This window comes from Leiobunum rupestre, chromosome 11, assembly GCF_980474605.1.
Source record: "Leiobunum rupestre chromosome 11, qqLeiRupe1.1.hap1, whole genome shotgun sequence".
NCBI classification, from domain to species: domain Eukaryota; kingdom Metazoa; phylum Arthropoda; class Arachnida; order Opiliones; family Sclerosomatidae; genus Leiobunum; species Leiobunum rupestre.
In genome coordinates this window covers 21,012,542-21,026,720 of record NC_143394.1, presented here as the reverse complement: position 1 = coordinate 21,026,720, position 14,179 = coordinate 21,012,542, and the positions used below count along the sequence as shown (strand labels likewise).

The window sequence follows — 14,179 nt, the reverse complement described above, 5'->3', positions numbered from 1 at the left end:
CTAACTTCAAAACCATGATTGACAGTAGCAATTTACCAGACTTTGCATTTTGATGCGGCAGTCAGCCAGTAAATTTAAGATTAATGCGTGGATAGCGTATACCACCAGCCGGAAGATATATTTCGAAAAAACCTGTCGAATTGTAAAATGGGCTAAACCACTTTAACCTCTCGCTTTGGAATGAGTCCATCTGCGGTGGTTATGGTCGACGACGTAGCATGAATTAGCGTTATAGAATTTTTATTAATAGCGATAAAATAAAATAAATAATTTAATTATTATGACGAAGGTCTTATAATATACTACTTTTTCAATAGTTAAAAATATTATATGGAGTTTAGTTGCTCCTCTGGGTTAATTGCGCAAAACCGTTTGGTTTTTAATAATAACTTAAAAAATTGAAGTGTTATTCTCATACCAACAGTGCAAATAATCACAGCATATAATTTATTTATTTACACTCATTCAACGAAGTAACCATTTTTGTACCACAACAGAAGACATAGTTACAAAATCAAAAACCACATTATATTTAACAAATCTATATATTTATTTAACCGATAATTCCATGATGGCCGATACCAATACCATATGGACCAATTCCAGACAAACCAGCGTGACCGATACCGGCAATTCCATGTCCAATGCCACTGATTCCGGAAATACCAGCATGTCCAATACCGGCAATTCCGTGTCCAATGCCAGCGATTCCGGCGATACCAGCATGTCCAATACCAGCAATTCCGGCGTGTCCGGCGATTGGGATGACGACACGGTTGGCAGCGTTGGCGGCCTTGGCTTGAGCGTCGGAGACCTTGCCTAAGTAGTCGGCGTATTTGCCTTGAGCGTCGGCGATCTTGCCGTGGTAGTCGGCGACCTTTCCTTGAGCATCAGCGACCTTTCCCAAATAAGCGGCATGTCTGCCTTGAGCGATTCCGATGGCGCCAGCCTTGTCGGTGACGGTGTATCCGGCGTGGCCGATTCCGAGAGCTCCGATGCCAGAAATTCCTCCCAAGCCGTATGATCCTACTACGCCAGCGTTGGCGAAAGTTGCCATGCCGAGTAAAGTTAAAGCTACCTGTTTGGGTAAAAATTTATAGGCCATAAAGTAAGCGAAGAACTATTATTTCCAATTAAACCTTCGTCGTTATATAGTTTAAAGGGCCACATCGACGTTTGAAATTACTAGTTTCAAGCCACAATATGATTGGCCCGATGTACGAAAGAGGTCCTACTCTATTTTTACCCAAATTTTTTCAAACGGCGGTGTCAACATTGCGTCAAAGTAAAATGGCAATTATATATTTGCGGTTTAGAGAAAAGCATTAGCACCCGTTTCTATTCCGCGTGAGTCTGGATAACGAGTACTAGCATCCAAATTCGTAGAGCCCTACGACGCCTCAAAATGTTTGTTCGATTTTATACTTATTCAACTACTGTAACAAGTAGACCATTTATATTTCGATCTATAGCTCTGTTTTATTTTTATTTTCTCGCTCCTTAATTGTACATATTTGTTTTTAAATTTGGTCATTCGAAAGTATTTATTTGCAGTCTCTTCATTTCAACAAAGCGAAATATTCCATTTATTCTTATTAGCTGCCCTTTTACGTGCTTTTATCTTTTGATAAAGAGTTAATAAACCAAAAAAGGATGGGCAAACCCCTTATTGCAACGACGTCTAATGCTATTAATTCCTAAGCAGCTAAGCGCTATAAAATATTTATCTCTTACCAGAGTATTCATGGCTTTAGTTATGGGAGAACGGTATTGTGCGGTGCGAAATTGCTCTGAAACTGACGCTGCGAATTGAGAGGCCAGGGAGGTAAGTGTCTTATTTATACCATCGAGTACCAGGCGGCGAACAATTCCAAACCCAACCCATCAACGGAATGTAGACCAGGAGCGCGTAAATCTAGCCTTCAAAACGACACTGTTTATTTTGTTGGCACAAATATAATTAATTTATCAATCTATCTCTCCCCATTCTTGCCTTTTTAATTCAAGAACGAACGAGTGGTACGACAACCACCTTCGGTGTATTATTTGTACTTTAAATCTCGTCAACAAACCGGTTTCGGAAAGGAGGAAATAGAAAAAGTAGTTTTCGATTAGAGGGTGAAAAAGCACTGTCTTTATCTCTTTCTAATGTCTTTGTCCTTGTTCCGTTTCACTGAACTGCATTAGAGTCACTTTTCACAGAGTAAACGCCAAATCACGTAACTTCATAATTCAATTTTTAACGTTATATTATAAATTAATGTTAAGATAATAGGTTTTTAGTCAAAATAAATACATATTCATTTATGATTTCCCATTGTTATAATTTAATTTTACTATATATTCAATAGTGTAAATTTTTTATTTTGATCTCATCCCAAATAAATTTTTTGTACCCACAAAATTGTAAATATTTCAATATTTTTAAAATAAAATGTTTTTCCACCTCGAAAGTAAAAAGTAGATATCGCCCAGAAAAAATTATTGGAAACTTGGAATAAATCGTAATAAAAGTTAAAACACTTTCAATTTCTTGTACATTTGAAAACGAAATTGAGTCTACTCGACCAATCGAAAAGAAAATAAGAAGGGTTAAAGGTTAACGAATCCTGCGAGGCATGATACACACGATTTATCGAACTCAGATGCACGGAAAATATCGTGTAATGTGTATTAATTCGTTAACTTCCGTTTTCAGTCCAAAATGTTTCGCCATGATTTGGAAGTGTTGCAATTTACGTCAGATCACTTTTATTAATAAAATACTTTTCTTTTTGTGCCATACTTCTGAGTGGTTATGTTACACATGCCTTTAGTTGTCGGTCATTTTCTTAATTAATTAATTCTAAATAACCTTTGATAATAATTTCTAAATAGGTAATGAAAAAATATTATTAAAAATATTAAAAAATAAAATTCAGCGCTAAATTAAATTTAGTTTTCCCATCGAAAACACAAAATTCAGTACAAAACTAGTATTAAAATTCAATTCTTTAATTTTATCGTGTTATCATTATATTGAGGGTTTAAATATCAAAAAATTTAAAATGTTTTTATAAAATACTTTCCAAGCAGTAAAATACTATTGTTTATTAATATTTTAAAACGCAAAGGTTTTCGAGGATAACCCACAACTTTCTAATTGCAGAATTTGAAATAGTACGTAGTAAAGAAAAATATTCTATTAATTTCTTTACAAATTAAGCTATCACAAATAAACGTGTAGGGAGAACAGAGTAACAGTGATTATTCTTGAAATTTTCATTTTCATTGAAAATGATCTTAAAATAATCATAAGGGTGAGAAATTTCTTGGTGCATTAGATTTCTGCATGATATATACATACCATAAATAATGAAGATAATGATAATAACAATGGTTATGCCAATTTTACTTTAAAATTAAATATTAACTAGCAAATTGAAGTTTTTAAATGGAAGGGTAGGCTTCCCTGTATTTCTTTTGTACCTACTGTTGACGACCTTTGCCGGTAGATGTTTAATTTGGTTGCTACTAGAGCGAGCCGAGAGAGAATGCTTAGGGGGAAACCAGAGAGAGAATAGAAGGTAAAAATCATAAAATTGTTTTACGTACGAGGAAATTATTTATCAATAAATAGAAATCAATACCTTATTTCCAAAACAAACGATAATGAAATAATCTTTCGAAAATTGTTGATGGTTTTCGCTATTCGATGCACTTTTAAACTTATTGAGCGCTCGTTTTTATTTTTTATTTTGAAGGGAGCGGGCAAAATCCTGCTAGCCCCATTCCTCAAAAAAATTAGAAGTGCGCGACCAAAAATTCAATAAAATTTTATGGCCGTATTAAATCCTAACCAAAGCTAGAATGGTAGGAAATCTTCGAAAATTCTTTCTCTCCCCAACAATTTATGACGTGAACAATAGTAATGTGGCAAAGTGGTTAGCACTTTCACCTCGCAACCAGAGGAGCTGGGTTGATCCTAGCTTGTGGCACTGGGTGAACACTCGGAACCACTCCTTCCGCATTGTGTTTGCAAGTTCTATCCACATTGGTTTAAAAGGTTTCCCCACGGTATTTTCAGCTACCCCATTCCCTAAACACTTGTAGAGGTTAGCGGCGATAGTAAGTGAAGGGAGCTGTTAGCTCGCGTGGCATGAAGGACTTGCCACCACTCTCCTACTCACTGTAACCCGGCCACCTGTTTAAAGGCATTAAAATAGTCGCTCGATGACTTGGGTCTAAGGTGGTATCTTAGGTATTACACTTGCTTATTTATTTCTTAACAAGACTGCGGCGAAACGATTAATGTTTTAAAAATAATTTTAATAACTAAATACTTGTTTAATGTGCCATTACATATATGTCCTTGAATTCTGGACATAAAAATCTTACGATGTACCCTAAATCACAAAATTCCAAATGTGTCCCATCTTACAATATCTCTTAAACAAGATTAAAAATCATAAGTCTACAATAATTATCCATAAGTTAATAGGAATAATCACTGACAACAGCACGCAAGGGCTTACAAGTCAATTATGACTTAGCCCTACAACACATGTAACCTTAAAAGATATATTTAATAAAATAATTGAATTGAATTGAATTGAGCTTTCTGTGTGATGTAGGATTGACGTCATCATGAAAATTAAAAGAACCTCTAGCGAGAGAAAGGCGTTTCTTAGAAACAAAAAAGCTTCAGTGTTACGTCTTGACGAAGCTCCATGGACGGGCTCACTATGACAGCAAGGCAATAAGCACCTTTGATAGTCGGTAGTTCACCAAGAATGTGTGGTCATTCTGGGAATGGTTTTCATTAAATATATTAACTTATTATTGGTATTTATTTAACTCTGTAACCCTGAGAATATTCAAATAATAGTTAATTTCCGGTTTTACAAATGCATTTCGCAAAACCACAAAAAGTGAGATACGTGGTTATGGACTTTCACCCAACAAAGCCCAACGCTACCCATTCCGACCACTTTTTCTTACTGATATACAAATTGTAGTTAAAATATGACACACATTTGCAACGCTTCATTTTACCCAATGCCTCTAATGTCAGTTATTGTAAATTTTGAATTAAGAGTCTTTTGAATTGATCTTCTTTTATGCGCTTTCGAAATAAGGAATTTTATAAATGCTTTATTTTACAAACAAGAAATTGGGGGATATACTTATTTTTACATAAATTTTTGTGATAAACCTGGTATGAATGACAAGTTGTGCTCGAGCATGGTTCCAAATAATAATTTGATTTTAAAGCAGAAAGCCCAAGACCAAATACAGTTAATAAAGTGGTTAATTCTAAGTAGTTTTTAGATAAGTGTCCGTTTGCTAATGTTAATACCTTCAAACGTGTACTTTTTAGGGGGTTTACCGGCATATTATGGTACAGATGTTCGGTTTCCACCTTGGGTCCTATGAGAGTATTCAGGGGTGAGTTATGTGTAACGTCCATGCCAACGGTGGTATACGTGGGGACCGGGATGGGGACAGTCGTGGTGAAATTATTCCGACCATCAAAAAGCCCTCCACATTCTCTGCCTCCCTGACTCTTGGTACTATACGCCAATAGCCCCAGCCAAACGTGTACTTAAGTCGCCTGCCACAAATACGGCAAGCCGAAATACGTCATTACTGTTACAGAGCGAAAATATATCTACAAATAAGTAACTATTTCTAGGTTGTCTATTTTTTAAATATTGCAGCAAGGCAGCCGGTTAATGATGGCACGCGATGCGCTGGGAAATTCAACCTGTATACTGTTAAGGTACATGATTTAGTTCATTGGTATTGATAGAAATATTACATATATAAATTATATACACTGAGAAAAAAATCTTTTTAAATGTACAGGAAACTCTTGGACTCCGGTGAAGCCAAGATGGTTGGTTGTGTTAACTTACAGTGTTAAAAAAATTCGTTCAGAAGACGTTCAACTAAGAACAGTCTGTTCAAAAATGAACGATAGCGTTCTAAAGGTATGTATCAGAGAACGATGTGTTCAAGATATTTTATTTCGTTCAAATAAGAACGAATGATCTTTCGTCCTCTAGAGGAAGGCTTCTAAACTACACAATAGAATAGATTCGTTCCAATAGCTAGGAGATCGTTCCCCTTAGAACAGGTTTTACACACAATCCTATATGGATTTCTTTGAATTGGTTTCATGTACAGGTACTAACATATAAGCGTGACACTTTCAACGTAGGACCAAAAGTAACAAATAAGAGGGACACTATTTTGCGGAAAACGTCGTAAGGCTAAAAGTAACAAATAAGTGTGACACTATTTTGTGGAAAACTGTATATGGCCAAAAGTAACAAACAAGTATAACATCCATTAAGTAATAAATGAGGTTGTTTTTCGTACATTATTATGTTGTTTTAAGTTATTGTACTGGTTGATTAAACTATTACTCGTAGTAATTTATTTACAGGGTGAGTTAGAACATGTTGTAATGAAGTTGTTTTGGTAGTTGTATGTACAGGGTGTTTGGAAATTTACCGAAGATTCAATTTCTTTGTTGGAGCGTAGCTCCTTCACTAGCGACTCAGATGGCGTTAGGTCAGTAACGCGGTTACTCAGAAACTTTCCCACCTATTGAAAAGAAACTTCACACAAATAACGATATAAATAACCTACATGTCCTAACGAAGTGGAAAACGAAAAAGGGTTGTGAAAGGTCCGAATTTATAGAACACGCACCGTTTTTTTAAGTATATTTTTATTTGATTGGAAAGGTAGACGAAATTCGTTTGGAAATGTAATTGCCCAAGTTCCAGAATTAAAATTTTTAAAAAATTTTTCGTAATATACGGCAATTTGGTTTGACGTTTTCAGCATAGAAATAAATTCTAAAATCATGTGTTACCAGTTCTCGGCCTTTCGGCTGAAAATAGAATGTAATATCATTTGCGCTATTGAAAAGGTTTTATTTATTTAACGCATATCACTTTCGTGGTAGATAATTTAAGCTTAATAAGATGGTTATAGTTGAGGTTGGAATGAAATTCAAATAATCTTGTTTTAGGCCTGGTTTTCCTGTTCGGTGGGCAATGGTTTAGGTTAGGTTATTTTATTAAATTAGCATGATGAACCGCCGGCAGGAGACATGAGCTACAATTTTGAGTGCAATAACTTTATGTACTCTTTGTATTGGGTAACGATAAAGCATTCCAATTCGAACGAGGAAATTATCCACGGTGAACGACAAAGCGTTCCACCGCGAACGACAAAACGTTCTAATTTGAACAAAGACGGTTTGTTCAATATAGAACATCTAAGTTCAATATTTGAAGCATCAACAATCGTTCTTTATCGAACGAATATATTTTGTTCATATTAGAACAAAATGGCGTTCTGTTACAGGGACAACCTTCTGAACGGCGATTTGTTCAAATTAGAACAATTTTTTTAACAGTGTACTAACCATGCCCAATAAAATTGATTGAAACACCTTACGCTATGTATTAAAAGTAAAGAATAAAAACGCGACGTTATTGCGTAAGTATGATGTTTATTTACAAAACCGACTAGTTTCGGCACAACGAAGTGCCATTGTCAAGGCAAAAGAAGAGCGACAGTAAAATCCAGGAATTATATATACACACAAAAAAAATTATATATATATATATAAAATCAAAGAATAAACAGATAAAATTAAATTTAAAAAAAAATAAAAAGTGTTAAACTACACAATATTTATCTATGGTTTTTTTATATAAAAACGGAAGAAACGGACCATCATTATGGTTTAAGAGGTTTGGTCTTTTGTGTTTATAAATTTCTACCGCTTCACGAGTTGTTTATATTTTGGTTCGGCAATAATTTTTGAATCCGAAAAATGAATGTGATGTCCTGTCTCTTTTACGTGCATTGCTAGACCAGAGGCGTGCCATTCTTCGCGTCTGATATAGGCTTTGTGTTCGTTACAGCGTGTTTTAAGGGATCTCTTGGTTTGACCGATATATGTTTTATCACAGTCATTGCATGGGATTTTATAAATTCCTTGTTTCAAGAGGTTGTCTGTTTTGTCTTTGCCATTAGTGAATTTATTTTTAATCTGGTTTTGGGGTTTAAACGCTACATTAATATTATTTTTCTTTTTTTTGTGTGTATATATAATTCCTGGATTTTACTGTCGCTCCTCTTTTGCCTTGACAGTGGCACAGCGTTTTGCCGAAACTACTCGGTTTTGTAAATAAACATCATACTTACGCAATAATGTCGTGTTTTTATTCTTTACTTTTAACCATGCCCATGTAAAAATTACTAGTAATTACATGAAAAAAATACGAATGCTCATTTTTTATTTACAGTTAGTAAAAGTTAAAAACCAATTACAACTACTTGTTTTAAGAAGTAAGGGATGGACTTGTAAAAACCACAGTAATGTGGAGTAAACTATATAATACGAAAGGATTTGTATATTTTACATTATTGATTACTGTTGAAACTACTTTTTTTTTCTCTCAGTGTATTTACTAGTTAGTTTGGCTTTTATCAAATATTTTTAAAAACGGAAAGCGTTGGCGATTCAGAGGAACGCTATACTTGGGAAAATGGCATTATATTGAAGCGCTCTTACTGTTTAATTATTGGATATCAATTCGTTTTCTTAAGCTTATTATAAGAAGACTACTAAATAGTCTAGTCCATGTGGCACTGAAAATAAATAGGAAAAAAATATATTTTTGATATCCATGTATTTTTTTGACTAAAATATTTTATTTAAAAACCTCCATAAGTTATTGTTTTACAAATATCACTTTCCAAATCACCTTGGACTTTAACTATTTTATCTTTAAGTCTCTAACCAAGGATCTTAGCGGCTCCAAGCCCAAGACCTTGTGGAGCGGCCCCAAGACCGACTCCGGCGAGACCAAGTGGAGCGCCAAGACCCAGACGAACTCTGGAAAGACCAAGTGGAGCAGCACCAAGACCAAGACCAAGTGGAGCAGCACCAAGACCAAGACCAAGTGGGGCAGCACCAAGACCAAGACCAAGTGGAGCAGCACCAAGACCAAGACCAAGTGGAGCAGTGAGACCAAGACCATATCCAGCTCCAGCCAATGGACCGTTAGTTGGGACTAAGACGCGGTTGGCGGCGTTGACGGCCTTGGCTTTAGCGTCGGACAATTTTCCGATGTAGTCGGCAACCTTTCCTTGGGCATCAGCCACCTTTCCTAAGTAAGCGGCGTGTCTACCTTGAGCGATGCCGATGGCGCCGGCCTTGTCGGTGACGGTGTAACCAGCACCAGCGAGACCAAGTGGACTGGCTCCCAGACCAAGGCCGAGTGGACCGGCTAAACCGAAACCAAGTGGACCAACGACTCCGGCGGAAACGAAAGCGGCCAAGCCGAGGAAGGTGAGGGCAACCTGTGAATTAAAACGAATATTATAAGCATTTCCCGCTAATCTCTTGTGATTAACATTTCAGTACATGACGCGCAGTAAAATAAGGCCAGTGAATATTATTTCGTTGAAAAAGTTATATTTCGTAGGAAGACGTTCGAAATTTAAACTTAAAATTAAAATTTATTTTAAAATAAATAAAAGTATAAATATAAATATAAACAGTGAACCCAGCTATTTTAATTAAACTTTTCCATATATCAAGTAGCTGTTTTTCTAGAATAAATACTGAAGTAATCTAGATTAATAATTACCGTAGCGATTCAAGAAACACTAAATTAAAAGTCTAACACCTAGTACTATTTAATCGAATAGAATATCATCCAATTTTGTTTAAAGCAATAGTTTCTCTGATAAGGGCATATAGAAAATGTACTTTACCAAAGCGTTCATATTGGATGGTTTTTTGGGAGGAGGTAATTCCAAGAAGAACTAGAAAGTGAATTGTTATTTTTATGAACGAACCATCGCCTTTATATACCCGGAATTTAAAAAAAATAAATGATACTAGAGACCAGCGCAGTATATTCAGGTACACCAGAATTAGAACCTTCAAAGCTTGTTTGTGGGTAATGACCCTGTTTATGGTTTATATTCCGAAGAATATTTTCGAGGTCTCCAATTAACAGTCACTTTGAATTTTTCAAAGAAAACCACAATGTATACAATCACTCTTTAAATTTATATTATGGCCTGAAGGCCGTAAATAAACTTAATTACTTTACTCGTTTTTACTTGAAATTAAAATATGAACAAGAATTTGGATAATTTTGACATTCAATTTTTTGGAATGAATTAAACTTCTTTATGTTAATAGCCTCAAAACATTTTATTAAATTTTTATATTAAATTATACGTAAAAAGAAACTGGCGTTTGTCCGATTTTCACTAGTGTGTCCAACTTTATTGTAATTTATTATTAATGTATTATTTTTATTGATTTCATTAAATCTTAATTAAATACACTCATGAGTATTTCGTAATATAAAAAAGTTCTATTACTAATAAAACACTTAAATATTTAATATAAAAATATTAAATTTGATAATCTTGGCTAGTTTATTGAATGGATTGACAAGATTTTCCCGGATAGGATTATTTCCCACAAATTGAAAACGAAAGGATTAGATGGTTTGAAATAGCAATTAAGTACTACTTGGATTCGTAGTGAAGCAGGGTGTACGAAAAAAAATTAATCATGATTTAACCATTTTTAATCTTCATACAGCCCAGGCTACAGATTTTATTTTAATCAATTTTAATCACGATTTAATCATATGACGGTGTCGTAATAAACAAGAGGGTTATATTCGAACTTTGTGACACAATTTTGAGTTTAATAAAAATTTCAAAATAACAAAATAAAAGAAGATGGCGAAATGCATTGATGGCGACTCGAGTACATTTTGAGACGCGCTTTTAAGACTGCAGTAGTTATTTACTTACAGTAATGAATTTTATTTATATTTTTTTCCATCTATGAGGGTAAAGCGCCACTAAGTAGACCAACATTAAGTAGATTTCCAATCTGATTGCGGTCATCCAGCAGACCGGTACCACCCACTAATCAGAGGAAAGGAATTTCGTAAATGTTGGCTGATGTTATATTTAAGGCACCACATTAGGCCCAAGTCATCGGAGTTTGCAATTTCTATTCCCACTGGTTACAGCGTTTTTCCCTGAGTTTCCCCTTACCATAAGAATTTGTAGAGGTTAACGGTAATAGTTAGTGTTGCACGAAGGGCTGCCTAAACCCTTCTAAACATTGTAACCCGGCCACCTATTTAAAGGTATTATAAGTCGCTTGATGACTTGGTCCTAAGTTGATGCCTTTGGTATTAGTCTAGCTGATTATTATTCTTGAGAGTGTAAGTGTTACCAAAGTTAATTGAATAACAATGTTATGTGTATATTTAGCATTAAAAGTTTCAGAGTACTTTACTGTTGTGCAGTAAAAATGTCTCAATTTGCTACAGTCCACTTGCCTTTTCCGGTAGTCTGGTAAAACCATTTTTACATTTGACTGTTTGTAGAGCTTCAGAACAAAACGGATATATTAATATAATTCCTCATTCTGTTTTTCCATATTGTTGGACATAAATTCTGATAAAATATGGAGATTTGACACTGAAATAAATGGCTTATGCTAAGTTATCGCTGGAAGATAAAAGTACAATATCACATAAAAATGAACCCATCTACGACTAGGACGTTTCAATTGCGTTAACTTTTCTTAGGAAAGTCACTTACGCTTATTTACATCACTATCGGGATATATAGGCAAAACAGTAACTGCGTATTATAAAATACGTTATAAATAATTAGCTACGATGTTAAAACTTAATAAATAATACTTAGATGATAAACTAGAAGAAATTATTGAGATGACGAAGACGTCTTTATGAATTTGCATTCAAAAAAGAACTGTCTTTATTTTCCCAAAAGAAATAACGGCTCGCGTACATTTACACACGTTGCCCAACCGTTCTCGGAATACTTCAAAACCCAACGCCGAGGACCAAAACCATTTCTCGCCTGAAGGGGAGAAAGGGTTGGTCATTGTCCATCTCTAACCATATGTAAATGAAAGGGGGTGACCCTAAAGGGCGTCATTACAGTATGTACGAAGGGCTCACATGAAGCATCCATTTAAAAATGGAGACGCTACGTATCAGGATCGTTCCATGTGATATTGGTCTGCCTTTTCTTTTGCCGGTATAGAGATGGGATAGCATCGAAAAATCGAAGGTGGAATCGAAAACCTTTGCAGTCGGAAATGATCTTCGGTTTTATTCTTATCTAATTTGATAACAAAAATAAACTAATTGATACATTTTTAAATCATAGAAATTTAACGAAAGGATCTCTGAAGCTGCTAAGTGGGCCAGTAGCCACCATTTGAGAGAAAACATTTAAAGACCTTTTAATTTCAAAGCTATTCAAAACGTTTTACCGAAACTTCAAATATTAACAAATTTAAAATAATTATGTAACAATTATAATTGTCTAATAAAATATACTATTAGTCTATTAGTTTGGTTTATTTAGGCTAATGGTTTACTTTGGTCTCCTGGAGGATTGCATTAGGACCTGGAATTACCCCATCATTGAAAAGGTCAAAAGTAATATACTATTTTTCGTAGGATGTAGAATATTATCGGTATGAAATAATATTTCCTTTTTTTGTATTACTCTCTATTTTATTATAAAATACTCATAATTTAGTTATTTACATGGAAATTACGCCATTTTACAAATTTCACTTTCAAAATCTTCTCGGAAATGTTACACAATGATATATCACTTTTTAGCCGAGGACCTTAGCGGCTCCGATACCAAGACCAAGACTGCCGTGGGCAAGACCAAGTGGAGCTCCAAGACCAAGACCGACTCCGGTGAGACCAAGTGGAGCGGCACCAAGACCGACTCCGGCGAAACCGAGTGGAGCGCCAAGACCAAGACCGACTCCGGCGAGACCGAGTGGAGCAGCACCAAGACCAAGACCAAGTGGAGCAGCGAGACCAAGACCATATCCAGCTCCAGCCAATGGACCGTTAGTTGGGACTAAGACGCGATTGGCGGCGTTGACGGCCTTGGCTTTAGCGTCGGACAATTTTCCGATGTAGTCGGCAACCTTTCCTTGGGCATCAGCCACCTTTCCTAAGTAAGCGGCGTGTCTACCTTGAGCGATGCCGATGGCGCCGGCCTTGTCGGTGACCGTGTAACCAGCACCAGCGAGACCAAGTGGACTGGCTCCAAGACCAAGGCCAAGTGGACCAGCTAATCCGAGACCAAGTGGACCAACGATTCCAGCGGAAGCGAAAGCGGCCAAGCCGAGGAAGGTGAAGGTGACCTGTGAATTAAGAAGAAGAATTTTAGCATTTAACACTTAATCTATTGGGATTAACATTCCAGTATATTATGTACGGTAAAATAGGGTCAGCGTATAGTATTTTTAATTATTCTGCTTATAGATGTATGTGGTGATACTCAAAGGGAAATTAATCGGGATAAAACTTTCTATAGATGGTGCGCAATAAATATTGCATGCATTTAAAATTATATATCGAATAGGCAGCGCGCAGTAAGTATATTCACCGAGTTTTTTGTTTCAATAGAATAAATAAAAGAACAGAAAATTATGTTGAGAAATTGAATCTTGCACTTCTGTTTGATTGTTACAATATAGTAGAGACCCGGTTAATAGTCTCCGCTTTTCTATTCTTTATTTTTGAGTTATAGTTCTTCTTATTTCAATATTAATCTTTCTTGGCCATGAGAGAAGCTTTAAATAATATTGAAATCAGTTGGTTTTTGAAATCAACGTCATTTTCTTTAATGAATAGTCTAGCTATGAGAGTATTCGCATACACAATGGAGGCAAAATGAAAAGGTTACTTTTATAGAAACCAAACTATTCAAGACAATGAATAGTACTTATAAATAGATAGATTGTATTTCACTACTTTTATACTTGACAACTGCCTGCTATTCCAGTTCTTTTTTTTAATTGAAACCAACGAAATCTTATAGTCAAAGAAAATATTGAACATTATCGTTGACCATTGTTGACTTCATCTGCTACCTAAATTGCTAGTTGCAGTTGGTAAATAGTATTTGGAAAAGTGATAATCAAATCTAACAACGTAAAAAGAGCATCGAAAACTATTTTAAATTTTTTAGACTTTACTAAAGAAACTTTGAATACATTACCAAAGCGTTCATATTGTAGAGTTTGTGTGGATCTGAGGATGTAATCCTTAGAAGAACT

General features: G+C 35.3%; 2 protein-coding genes across 5 annotated transcripts; both read right to left on the bottom strand.

The window, feature by feature from the left end:
• Positions 1-538: 538 nt before the first annotated feature.
• On the bottom strand, positions 539-1,761 carry LOC149921990 (uncharacterized). Its single transcript, XM_090163746.1, has 2 exons — positions 1,735-1,761; positions 539-1,078 (listed from the first exon to the last, which is right to left on the bottom strand). Exons 1-2 carry the CDS (start codon positions 1,744-1,746, stop codon positions 554-556), a joined length of 537 nt encoding a protein of 178 aa, XP_090019872.1. The 5' UTR covers positions 1,747-1,761; the 3' UTR covers positions 539-553.
• A 6,970-nt stretch (positions 1,762-8,731) lies between these two features.
• Positions 8,732-14,179, bottom strand: LOC149921989 (uncharacterized). Of its 4 annotated transcripts, none has more exons than XM_090163454.1 (3): positions 14,122-14,179; positions 12,826-13,261; positions 8,732-8,840 (listed from the first exon to the last, which is right to left on the bottom strand). In XM_090163454.1, exons 1-3 carry the CDS (start codon positions 14,131-14,133, stop codon positions 8,806-8,808), a joined length of 483 nt encoding a protein of 160 aa, XP_090019580.1. In that variant the 5' UTR covers positions 14,134-14,179; the 3' UTR covers positions 8,732-8,805. The 4 variants fall into 4 exon arrangements, with proteins under 4 accessions (XP_090019580.1, XP_090019578.1, XP_090019579.1 ...); XM_090163452.1 differs by having other exon boundaries at positions 8,737-8,817; positions 12,728-13,261; XM_090163453.1 differs by lacking the exon at positions 8,732-8,840 and having other exon boundaries at positions 12,608-12,832; positions 12,908-13,261.